General features: G+C 43.3%; 1 protein-coding gene across 1 annotated transcript in view; it reads right to left on the reverse strand.

Moving 5' to 3' along the window:
- CIT (citron rho-interacting serine/threonine kinase) overlaps positions 1-12,647 on the reverse strand; it is a 73,678-nt gene that overhangs the window by 42,421 nt on the left and 18,610 nt on the right. Inside the window, exons 11-16 of the mRNA XM_042441852.1 lie at positions 5,134-5,236; positions 4,126-4,269; positions 3,169-3,288; positions 2,694-2,864; positions 2,047-2,100; positions 1,293-1,346 (exon numbers count right to left, since the gene is read on the reverse strand). Of these exons, the coding sequence (XP_042297786.1) occupies positions 1,293-1,346; positions 2,047-2,100; positions 2,694-2,864; positions 3,169-3,288; positions 4,126-4,269; positions 5,134-5,236 (646 nt within the window). The remainder of the gene's footprint in view (positions 1-1,292; positions 1,347-2,046; positions 2,101-2,693; positions 2,865-3,168; positions 3,289-4,125; positions 4,270-5,133; positions 5,237-12,647) is intronic.

Below are 12,647 nucleotides of genomic sequence, written 5' to 3' on the forward strand. Positions count from 1 at the left end.
GGGAGGCGGGGAAGGCCCCGCGGGGCCGTGCAGAGCCCCGCGGGGAGGCGAGGAAGGCCCCGCGGGGCCACGCAGAGCCCCGCAGGGAGGCGAGGAAGGCCGCGCGGGACCCCGCAGAGCCCCACAGGGAGGTGGGGAGGGCTGCGCGGGGCCGTGCAGAGCCCCGCGGGGAGGCGAGGAGGGCTGCGCAGAGCCCCGCGGGGAGGCGGGGGAGGCCCCGCGGGGCCGCGCAGAGCCCCGCAGGGAGGCGGGGAGGGCCGCGCGGAGCCCCGCGGGGAGGCAGGGAGGGCCGCGCCGGCCTTCAACCTTTGCCTCCTCCACGCCAGGCTGCGCGGCCCTCCTCTTCCTCCTCCGCTGCCATTTTGGTTTTTAAAATGGCGACGAAGTCTCGCGCGACCTTTCCCATCCTGGGAAAGGTCACGCGAGACTTCGGCCGCCATTTTGAAAAATAAAATGGCGCCCGGAGCGGCACGGAATCGGTGGCAAGACTGCGCGGGGGCCGGCAGAAAGGCCTCGGCAGGCCGGATCCGGCCCGCGGGCCGTAGGTTGCCGACCCCTGTTCTAAACCTAACAACAACGCACAAAAGGCTAGCTTTTCCTGGTCTAAGATCCAACAGCCTGTATCTCACACAAACACATGTGCACTTGAAAGCTAAATTTCAGATGTAATATTTCAGTACAGCTAACACGCCTCAAGATTTTCTGGGGATGATCTGAAAGATTTTGCTCATGGGCTGTAACGTTCCGAAATAAATGCAATGCTGCCGACAATTTATGATTTGGCTCCTGCCCCATTCATGAAAATTAGATCCAAATTAAGCAGCCACAATCTGTCGCTGCCTCAGGGTTCATTATATTTTTAAAATGTGGTCCTGGGTGCTGAAAAAGCTCGCACCTGGCACAGTGTGCCCAAATTGGCCTTCTCAAGTGAAATTCCAACCAAATATTCCAATTCGGGCTCAGCTCCGTATTTAAAAATAAACACAAGATGACATGTTGTGAAGAGTAGATGCATTGAGATCATCACGATTTCAGATTCCAGCCCCCTATTACTCCCCCCCCCAGCCCCTCTTCTCCCTTTCCCATCCACAGTACAATGACTAATTGTGTTTTGAACATGAGAGGCTGTTTCTGCCCTCCTCTGCATTACGACTCGTAGGGAAGTCTGAAGAGGAAAAGCACAAACCATGTAAAAAAATATACCCAGAAGACCCCCCCCCAAAAAACAACAACACGGCATCCTTTAAACAAAACAGAAACCAGGATATTAAATGCCCAATGTTAAACCTTACCTTGGTCAGTTTTTCTTGCAGTTCCTGGATTTTGACTTGTTGTTCTGCATTGATCTGCAGGAATGAAGGAAAAGAACAGGGGAACAAGAGGGAGAACGGACACACCTTGGAATCAGAAGGATGCCATAATGCCATGTTTCGTTTCCTCTTCCAATATTCATTTCCCGCTTATTTTCCTTTCAGTGTAATGACTATTCAATCTTCCACCCTCTCACACCTACCATTACAACCGACTTTAAGCAGAGCCTCTGAACTTTTAAGAGAATGTGGGTAAGAAATGGGGAGCCAATCCAACTTGAGGTGAGTCAACAGTTTATTACAAGGAACGTACTAGGTTTCTGTTTTCAGGTTTAAAACGTATGAATGAGCTCTGAATCAAGTTGGGGCTAGAACTGGATTTAGCTCTCTACCTTTCTGACCGTAAGCCAGCTTTGGAAAGAAGCATCCTATTACTGTAAGATCAGGAATGGGTAACTGCAATGGGTCCAGGGGCATTGTTCGCACCCTGGGATCTCTGCCAAAATAGTCACACCATAAAACAGATGTTTACTTCTAGTTCTGATGCTCCGCCACATACGGTGGCCATGGTACCTATTCAAAAGGTGAACTGCTGCTCCTAGAGGCTTCCAGGAGAGGCATTTCATTCTTTTCTTTAGCCACCAAAAAAGATTCTGGGGAGCCAAGAGGGCCACAAAACCAGTCTTGGTTAATTACATGTTAGTTACATAAACAGGATGACACACAGAAAACATACCTTCTCCAGTTTGGAATACAGCTCTCCCACTTCTGTCTTCCCTTGATCTTTAACCTTTAACATAAGAGAGGAAAATGTAAAAATCACTAAGGATTCAAATTTGGGACTGTCTCCAAGCTCTCTTTCTTTGTACACAAACATTAAGTACAGCTTTCAATGGGTCATTAAATATTTCTTTAAGAAATTACTGGTATTCACAGTAAATTAATTGGTTCAAACGAAAACTACTATTGTTCAACAGAATCATTCCCTCCAGAAAGGACAAATGTATTTGGTACAAATGTATCTGTTCCATTTACACAATACTAATAAAAATGAAGTTTGCCTTTCCCTCCCACTATGGACCCTTAATATGATGGATGCTTAATATCCAAGCTAAAAAACATACTAGATGACAAAGTGAAAAGTAAACTGTTTTAAGATTCCTATGCTCTGTTGAAAGCAATACCAATTTACAAATGCTTCTTTCTCATTATTCTAGTCATGACCAAAAATTCAAGTGTCGACCTATACTACAATTTTTGCAATCAGAATTCCTGCAAAGATAATACAGTCTAGTTTTCTACCTATCAGATGCAAAGTGCGTGGAGGTCAATGGCAAAAACAGATTCTGAAACAGAAAAGTCTGGAAACCTGACCTTAACTACCTTCTGCAGCCTGTTGTGACATTCTGTGGCTTTACGTTTGAACTCTTCAGCCGCCAATCGGGACTCTCTCAGTTCAGATTCATAAAGATCGCTCCGCCTACGAGCTGAAATAAGGTCTTCTTCCAACTGATTCATCATCAACCTCATCTCCTCTACCTGTGCTTGATACTCCTGTGCAAGGAAAGGGGTATTGCACACTTGAGAAAGCATACCAAAGGAAAAATGGCCACAAAAGCAGTTGTGCAAAGATAGAAACAAGGAGGAAAACACACCTCCTAATAACACATCATCTCCCACAACACAGATTAGTCTGTGTCCCCTTTCATTTAGAAGAAGAGGTGGGGAAAATATCTTCAAGACACCTAAGAAGAATCCTTTATACTGAAACATTCTCCATTCCTAATGTAAGGACTAGAAGAGGCTAAGACATTCTATCATCAACCATTCTGTTCCTCAGAGCAACAGTGACACATACCTGTTCTTTGATTTCCTGCAGCTTCCGACTTTGTTCTCTGATATCATGAAGAAGCTGCAGTGCCTTGTCATCCTCCTGAGATACTTCCATCCGAGCCTGCTCCAGACTTCGCTTTAAGCTCTGCAAAAGTGCAACATTTAATACATAGACTACTTTGCATAAAGCTGTATCAAAGAAATAATCGTCAGCGAAAGATGCAAACTGGAAATCTCTGTCAGCTCCCATTCAGCTTCAGCCTTCTGTTTCAGCTGCAACAAACATCCTCAGGTGGGCATCTCCATTTCCATTAAATAGCCTGTGATTCAAAAATTAATTGTGGAACACAATCTGAAGAGCTACTTGACCTGGAGAAGCACTCGCTGTACTGAAGTACAGAACTGACATGAACCATAGCTCTGTAGCAGAGCACATGGATTTATGAAAGCAAAGTTCAATCCTGCCATCTCCTGTTAGATTAAGAAATTTTTTTAAAACATATGGTCAAAACCAAAGGAGGCAACCTTATGCTATTTGAATTCATTGTCAAAGCATAAAGAAGTTCTATACTCATAGTGCTACTCTGGGCAAATGATCAGCATAGAAAGTTCCTCTACACAGATCAGTACCACTGCCAAAGAATTACTCCTGAGTAATGAGTACCTTGCTGTGGATTTAGTCAAAAAGAAGACCCAAAGAGCACTATTGTAACAAGCATAATATCCACTATATTCTGCTTGTCAAGACTCAAGCTGGGTTTCTTTTTGTCTGCTCTGTCATGCTGTCAACTCTTCAGCCAATTAATGAATTAAAACCATGTAACAGACTTATAGTGCCTTGCAAATTAACCGTCCCTATTTCATTAGACAGCTATCCTTCTAATGCTCCCTCTGCCATATGCCCTACCAATACAGCCACACAATGGAAAGCTTCTTAGACCACCAGAAGTGGGTGGCTTCAGGGGAACAGGTAAAGGCTCACACTGCATTCTGTGATGTAGGTAGCCAGGTCCTGTTCAAGGAGGGATCGCTGGGTCTCGGAGGCTTTCAATTCCACCTCCTTTTGGCTAAGTACAGCCTCCACCTCCGATACTCTGCGGTGCAAGCGCGTCATTTCCTGCTCCATCTGCAACAAACATTGAAAGGTAAAAAAGTGTTTTCCAAGGCAAAATATGCTGACAGTGTCAATGCACAATGTGAAAAGAAGCCCATCTCTAGGAGAGACTGGGCAAGAATTCTAATTAAATTCAAATACCATTGTTTCTGCTCCTGGGAATTCAGTTCCTTCTCAAGGAAAGGCAGTAATTCTAAGTCACCCCATTCATTCAAGCCGTTTGTTCACATTCAGTCATTCTTCGAACCCCAGTTAGCAAAGCAGCCACAATCATTTTTTCACCTGAATTATTTTTTTTCCAAGACAGGTCACTTTAACTTTATCCCAAATCCATCTTGAACCAAAGGAGGACTGCCCCCCATGTCCTTCCGAGGGAGCAGAGAGGCCAAGTCCAGCACAGAACAGGCAGAGAAATAATGGCACGCTTTTTAACAGTCCCTCAGGACAGAAAGAGGATTTTTAGAATGTATTCCAGCAAATGTCCTTTCAGGAAGCGTTAGAAGGTGTTCAGGGTAAAAATCAAGGTAGTGGCAAGAGTTATATAAGTAGAGATTGAAGAATCAAGGAAGAGAAGAGACTTCGTAGCACTCAGAATAGAACCAGAGCAGCTGAGCATTCGATGAAGAAGAAATGCCACCTGCTGGAAAACACCATCAGCACCAGAGAAAGGAAAGGTCTAGGTAAAATCCAGAGATTCCTCTTATTACAATTTACAGGTCTAGAGTAAGACATGGCCTACACTCATCTCCCTCTAAGCGATGAGGAAAGTGCTCCGCCGAAGCTGTGAACCCATCAGCAGCATCTGGCAGGTCCTTTGGCACACACCGGTTGTAGATCTCTGGAGCAAGGAGGGAGGCCAGCCATGTAAATAAATACCTTGTGGCACTTATCCTGTGTGTCTTGCAGCTCTTTATTCTTAAGAAGAAGTTTCTTTTCCATGGAGTTAATCTTGGCTGGAGAATCAAAACCCAAAGCAGACCTTAAAAAGAAAAAAGAAAAAAGAAGACCCAAATGATGTACACATCTGAACCTAGAACACATAAGGATACATCCTTCAGAACCTACACAGATTGAATATAAGAATGCCATAGTTAAAACAGTGAAGTCACTTTGTGTCACCATTACATCTTTTGTCAAGAATGGTGACAAAAGATACAATTATTTTTATTATTAATGATGGTCATTTCCTGCCCTAGCTCCAAAGACTTCATAGCAGTGGTTCATGGTTTTCTTCCCCATCACCCATTTTATCTTTGCAGCTAAATGGTATGTATATCTGAACATTTGTTCCAAAAGTAGAACTATCAATTGAAAGGCACCTTGCATATTAAAAGCCATATTAATCATGTTTGCACTTTTCCCTATCATTAAACACACCCAATAAAAAAGAACCCCCTTTTCCCTCTCTCTCTCTCTCTCTCTCTCACAGAGCTTTTCACAGCAGCATAAACCTATTTAAATAGGCAATTAATAAAGTGATTGTAGATCCCTGGAGCAAGTGGCGACGCCAGCTATGTAAATAAATACCTAGTGGCACTGTTAACAGCAAACATTTACTACAAGAGATTTCAGAAGAATGAAATGCTAAATACAATGAGGAATTTGCCCCCACACAGCAAAACACGCGCCAACTTATTACTGGTGAGCAGTTTTCAATCTGTCAAGACCCCAGCCCCCCCAAAAAATGGTAAGCGGCTTTCCCTGAACTCAACATTTCACTGACTCTGGAGGTGCTACAAGGCTTTGTAGAAGAGAGAGAGCCTACAACATTCTCCAGGCTCCAGAAGAACTTGGAAAAGAAGATGTCTTATCAATTTCTCAACACCTAGCAAAGTTCAATGGTCCTGCCTTTCCCCGCATCTAGCTAAGAGCTGGGGAGGGCAACAGGGACTCATGTTACTGTTCTTTGGAAGCAAGGTGAGGCCCGGTGTCCACAAGTTGACTCTTGGAGATCCTTCTAGCACTTCCAGAATTTGCCTGCAGTACTAACACAAGACTCTGCCCTTCTCTTAAGGGGCAGAGTTAATGCAAAACACAGTTTGTTTGGCTACCAAGGCTGCTCAAAATTTGTCACATGCCATGCCATTCCATGCCCTGCCCATCCACCATCTTGGTATTTGTTAAGCTACATACAGAATTTGGTCGTGTTGCCTGGATGGATTCTGAGAATGGTAGTCCAAAAAAGTAAATTTCCCAACTTCATTAATTGACAGCATTCTTCACAAAAGACGGCCAAGTCACATACCTGCTTACTTTTAGATGGCAATGTCTTATTATTGCTACTGTACTTGTGGCATATTTCATTTAATATTGTATCGCACAGCAGAAACTTGTCAAGCAAACCATACTCACTTCTGCAGCTCCCTGTCAATGGCACCTTTCCTCCTCAGTTGTATCTTCAAGCTCTTCTTCTTTGCTCAGACTTATTTCTGCCAATCCTCCAGAAAAACACCTTCTGCAAAGTCCCAACCATTCCTTCCTTCAAAACCCAACTTTAACAGAACCAAAACACCACGAAACGTCTTTGCAATAAGATATGCAACAGGTCACAATAAAGCATGCGAGAGATTGACGTCCCTATTGTGTTCCACGAAAGAGACTTAATTTGGTGCATTCAATTCCTTCGCAACGCCTGCTGTGTACGTTTGACAACACTTCTCAGGACTAACATGGAGTTAAAATTAAAGGATAACGGTACCTACATTTTGCTCTGTGGGGCTCCTATTGGGCTGTACCATTTCAGACTAGTGGCACGGACTGCACTGCTGTTCAGTGTTTCTCCATGAGTGGACACAGGGAGAAACTACACAGAAAAAACAACCTGGCATGGAAAAGGCTAATTCAGAACAGATACACCGCATCATGCATGCATGGACTGTTAGCCGAAGGTTTCTGCCTCCCTCCTGCTACAAACTGGCTTGACTATGGCCAACAGATGGAGGAAAAGTCTCAGCATTATGTTTAAATCAATTACGTTTAACTTCATCTCTGTGACTTAACTAAATTTACTACCTGCTGAACTCTGTAGCCATGGATAGAGTGCCTGGGTTTGCTTTCCTCCTCCTCCTTTCATTCCCTTTTCCTTTTGCAATGTTGTTTTTTAGACTGTAAGCCTGCAGGCAGAGACAGTCCTGCTTCTGATATTTGTAAGCCACTCTGGGAGCCTTTCTGTAAAAGGTTACAATACTTCATCCATTTCCTCTAAGACTAATTTTAGCATGCATGAAATGTTAATATGGAGGACTAGTCAAGGAGGCATATTGGCGGAGAAAAATCCATAAATAGCTTTATTATCATATTGGCTGTTTGTGTGAAAGCTTATGCCCAAACTGGGGATTCATTCCCAAACAAGTGGTTCTTATGCAGAGGTACATTTACCACAGGGACACTGAAGTAGTCTAGGTGGGAAAGAAGTTGCAGTCTTAAAAGTAACTTTTCCAGTCTCTGCTGGTACACCTGTTTTATCAGCTTCCAAAGAACCAAGCTCTACAATATATTCATCTTTTAAAGAATGCATATTTGTGACTCAAGTAATGAAATGTAAAGGCATTTCATTCTCATCACACACACAAACACACACACACACACAATTTTACTCAGTAACCACCAACCTTGGCTTAGGAATGTTTTGGACATTTTCAACCTGATTCTAAGCTGCTTTACATACAGGTTGGTCAGAAATTAATTCCAAATTAACATGGCTAGGACTGTAGCCTTACTTTTTTAGGATGCTGCACTGAATATTCCTTGCATAGAAAAATCCTATTAAATTCATGGGGTCGCCATAAATTGACTTAAAGGCACATACACAGCCACATATCCTTGAAGGTCCCAACAGAAAGTCTCTCTCTTGCTTCCAAGCAATATATTTCTGCTATGCATGCTGCCTGCTTGACCACAACCTAGAGGTTGTAAAGACTCTAGTTACAAACCGATCATTGCAACAAACTGTTTAGTGAGCATGCTTTCTCCCAAAAATATGTGCAATTAAAAATGAGAAAAGCAGACTGACATCAATTGCCAAAGGGGAACAAAAAAGAGAGACTGATTTAAATAGCTATTTTGGGCAATCAACCCTATTGTCCAACTCTTGCTGAACTATCCACACCAAAATCTTGGCCTTGGCTTTCCTTTTCTACTCCCAATCTGCTGAGAGCCTTTTAAGAAAATGAAGACCCTGCTGACTCTGCTCATAGCTGAATTCACTTTCCCCTTCAACAAAGAGGTCTCCTTGCCAAAAGACATCTTATTCATACTCACTGGCTCCTCCGTTCAGAATCACCACCTTATCTCTACCGTGGATAATCCACTCACATACTCTACTCCTCCTTCTGCTCCTTTTGTTGAATCATCTACCCCAGCCCCATTTGACTCATCTCTCCCACACCCAGCAAGAGGTCCATAGGTTCAATAAGTTGCCTCCAGTGCGCTCTCTCGGAATGATTTCATTCTCCTCCATAGCTTTTTCTCCCACCTTCACACAATTCTTGAGTTGATTTTCCTACCTCTCACTTCTAGGCTTGGGCACAATCCCATATCTCTGTGGCCAGAAGCCTATGGGAGTCATATGCCTACAGAAAGACATTTAGTCCAATGAAGAACGTCCACATTTTCAGCTGGCACTTTACATTAAGTGAATGCGCACCTATACATCCAACTGCACAACTCTACCATTCAACACAAGACTTCCATACCACAATCAATGCATATCTCCATCTGTGGAGATGTGCACTATGCAACCCTGATGTAGGATCTTGGCCTGCCTCACCAGTAAACTTTCCTCAACATTCAGGCGAGAGCTCCAAGTTGGAAAAGACAAAGGCAGAACTCCCAGAATATCCCCTGAAGTTTCTCCACTTCCACCCTTCTCTGGCACAGCTGAAAGTCACACTCACTTTGTCCCTAGCCTCACCTCCCACCTTTTTCATCTGGGATCAAGAGTCCAGTGCACAGGGAAAGGAGATCTTTAGATCCCACTTTGGGAGAAAGGCATAATATAAGTGCAGTGAGTAAATAACGAACAACTAAGGAGCTAGCAAGGCAAAGCATCACTTTCCCCACCTGCTGCTGATTCACCAAGCTAGGACTGGGCCTCCCTTCCTCTCACAGAGAGTTGCAACACCAGGCCCTGTGAACAGAACAAGAAGCAGCAAGAGCACAACCACTACCTCTTTAATTGCCTATTGTTCTGATGACATAATATTGATCCTGACACAGTGTGTATGCTGCTCTGGGAGGCCTGTTGGCTAGAGAAGGATATAAATGCTTAAATAATAAGATATCAAGCGGTTAGATCTCGTTCCCTCTTTGCAAGACTCCCAGGTTCCATCCTTTCCTCTATGGGCCACCTGTTAACAGCTCTCAAACTGGATTATTTCTGCAGTGTGTTTTAGACCTGCTTTTTTGAAATCACTGTTTGGAAATGAGTTGCTTTGTAAATAGTAATGATGAAAGTTTTTTTAAAGCTAGCCTGCCAGCTCCTACAAGGGCTTTCAAAACATAGAATAGATCTGCTCTTATATTTGAGAAAGCAGATAATTGAATGTGCAGTGAGAGATAAAAACCTCCCTTTCAACACCCTTGGCACCATATCTATACATTTGATGAAACCTTTACATGAAGGAAATGTGAAAAGGACTCCATACACAGAAGGGGAGGACAACTGCACTGAGTTCAAGGATCATTTCCCTCCCCCAGGATCCTCTGGGAGGGCATTCAAACTGCCAGAATGGATGATGAAAAAAGACAAAACAAACCAGAAGTAGAGAGAAGCCTACTTTAGGTTTTGAAAAATAGCTATTTCTTGATTTTAAAGAAAGCAGGAGGAGCTGCAAAATTTGTCAAAAGGTGAGCTGCTGCTTTTGGAAACTTTCAGGAGAGGCAGTTCACCTCTTTTCTTGGTCACTAAAAAAAGGTTTGGAAGACAGTTTGAGGGCTGGAAAAACAGCCTGCAGGGAAATATGAAGCCCAGAAGTCCACTTCGCAAACCCCTGGCCTAGCACACCATCACCATCCCTGATTTTGAAATGTAAGGATCTTGTGTTAATGAAATTTCAGTTTTATGGTAAGAGAATGGAGAGGAGAGAGACGATCCCACCACTGGCATTCCATAGGACTCAGTGCCATAGTTTACCACTTCTTGAGTTCACCAAATGCATATAACATTTTGCCACCTGAAACAGAGCTGAAACGTAATTCCTGTGCACACAAACATGCCCCTACCTGCTATAGCCAACACATCTACTGTATAAATATTACTGTATTGTTCAGACAGTGCTTTTTGCTTTCCTGTATCTCAACCATCCATGGCACAGCTCTCCAGCAGGCCTAGCTGTGGTACTGACCGAACCCAAACTGTGCTTGACTTGCATCACTTTGGACTGTAGGTAAATGCTCAAATGGCAGGCTGCTGTTCCTTCCCAAATAACCTGCACATAAAACCCTAACTTGTCAGAGCACCCCGCTCCCAACATTCTGCTTTTTAGTGCATGTAAGTGATTTATTTTGTAGGAATGACAACTCCATCACCAGTACTTCAAAGTGGTACAACCCAGGCATAGGCCTCCAACTCAGTAGGAAACAGACCTGAGACTATAGGAGATCTACAGGGAATTTGTAGTGTCAGAAGTAAACTTTTTAGAACCCTGCCTCCTTCCACCTTCCCTTTCCAGATTGCATACCAACAGCAGCCTGAAAGAACTGTCCTTTCCTCTAGTGCTGAACTAATCTCTTGTTAGGACAGAGCTTATTTCACACTAACACAGGCAACACTGTGTTAGATCAATTCTTGCCACTTCAGCCGATGCCCAGTGTATATCAGCCACGTTGATTTGATCAAAATCATCCAAGATATGAGCATGAGTTTTAAAATCTGTCAAGATTTTATAATCAAGGTTATGGCTACAAAAGGAAGGCTCAGTTTCCACTTGCATGTTGAAGTCCTGATGAAAAAGCTGAACCCTGGAGAACTATTAAGAAAAAAGATGGCATAATAGTCCCTTATGATGCATTTAGTGCCACATGTAATTTGATCCTGAGTTCCAAACCAAAGCCAAGGAATTCAAGCGGCTCTTACTAGTGAGTCCACTTCTTCAAGTATCCTACCACAAAGCTAGAGTGAAATAGCTAAAACAGCCTCACTAGAAAAGCATGATGATGAGCACTGTCTGTTAACAAGCAGAAATACCCCTTATTACCATTTCCATATACGAGAATACCTAAAAACGCTTGTGGAATTCAGTCTATTTTCCACATAAAGCATGCACTCATCCTTACAGTCGTGCAAAAAGCATAATGGCAGCCGTATTCAAGACTGAAAAATGAGAAGGGTAATAAACTAGATGCATGGCCATCTGATAATGGCCTTTCATTATTTTGAAGGGCGAACTTGTAAGCCTGCTCTATGCACAGTGTCAGGCCTCTCCTTTCATCTCAGTAGCTGAAAGGCCGAGAAGACTGAGCCAGATCCAACATACTGTACCCAAAAGCTGTTTCCCGATTAAGACACAGGCTGTATCAACATTACAAATCCAGTGTAGCAGACACGCGAATGATTTCCTCTCCCTAGGGAACCCTGAGAACTATAATTCTGTGGTGAAAGATACGGATCTTTCTCTCCTTGGTGCTAGGGGAGGGGAGCCATTTCACTTAAACTGGGATAAAACTAAGTTATGTTAATAGCATGATACAGACAGAATCGTAGTTCTGTGGAACACATATACTAAGTACATAGACTACTGAGAGGTTCCCCAGAATTATATCTGACTGATCCTTCTGCTAGTTTCAATTGGTTTTATGGGTACCACACCTTTAGATGCTGGGACACAACTGGAGGCAGACAGGTAATCCACAGGTGCTGACAATAAATGTAACCCATTGCCTTTGCTCCTGGGATCCAACCAGTATAGGGATGAAAACTAGTGTGATTCCTATATTTTATTTCCCCAACTAAATAATTCCTCAAACATCCTTGAAATGAGGGGCCCACCAGAAACTGCATAGCAACTATATACAAAGGGCAAGCCATAATACTGTCGCCATCCCTTTTGTAATGCATCCAAGATGACAGTCCGAAAGTTGCACACCCATGGCAGAAGTGACAAACCCCATCTTACACCAAAACTATCCCATCCATCAGCGACCACCACGACTTCATGATCCACCAGTCCCTTCCATAATTCATAAACCACTTAATACAACTGGCAATCCGTTACGGTGGCACCGTGCCTCTAAACTTCCATTGCAACTAAAATGCCCCAAGTGTCCTTGCAAGGTTGGCCTGCATCACCTATAATCGTGTGCATACTACCCGTTAATCAGATTTTCTACACAAAATAATACTTGCAGGGAAGTTTTCATCTATTGGTTTCTGAATTAATAAAAAATAACAG

The sequence above is a fragment of the Sceloporus undulatus genome, chromosome 10 (assembly GCF_019175285.1).
Source record: "Sceloporus undulatus isolate JIND9_A2432 ecotype Alabama chromosome 10, SceUnd_v1.1, whole genome shotgun sequence".
NCBI lineage: Eukaryota > Metazoa > Chordata > Lepidosauria > Squamata > Phrynosomatidae > Sceloporus > Sceloporus undulatus.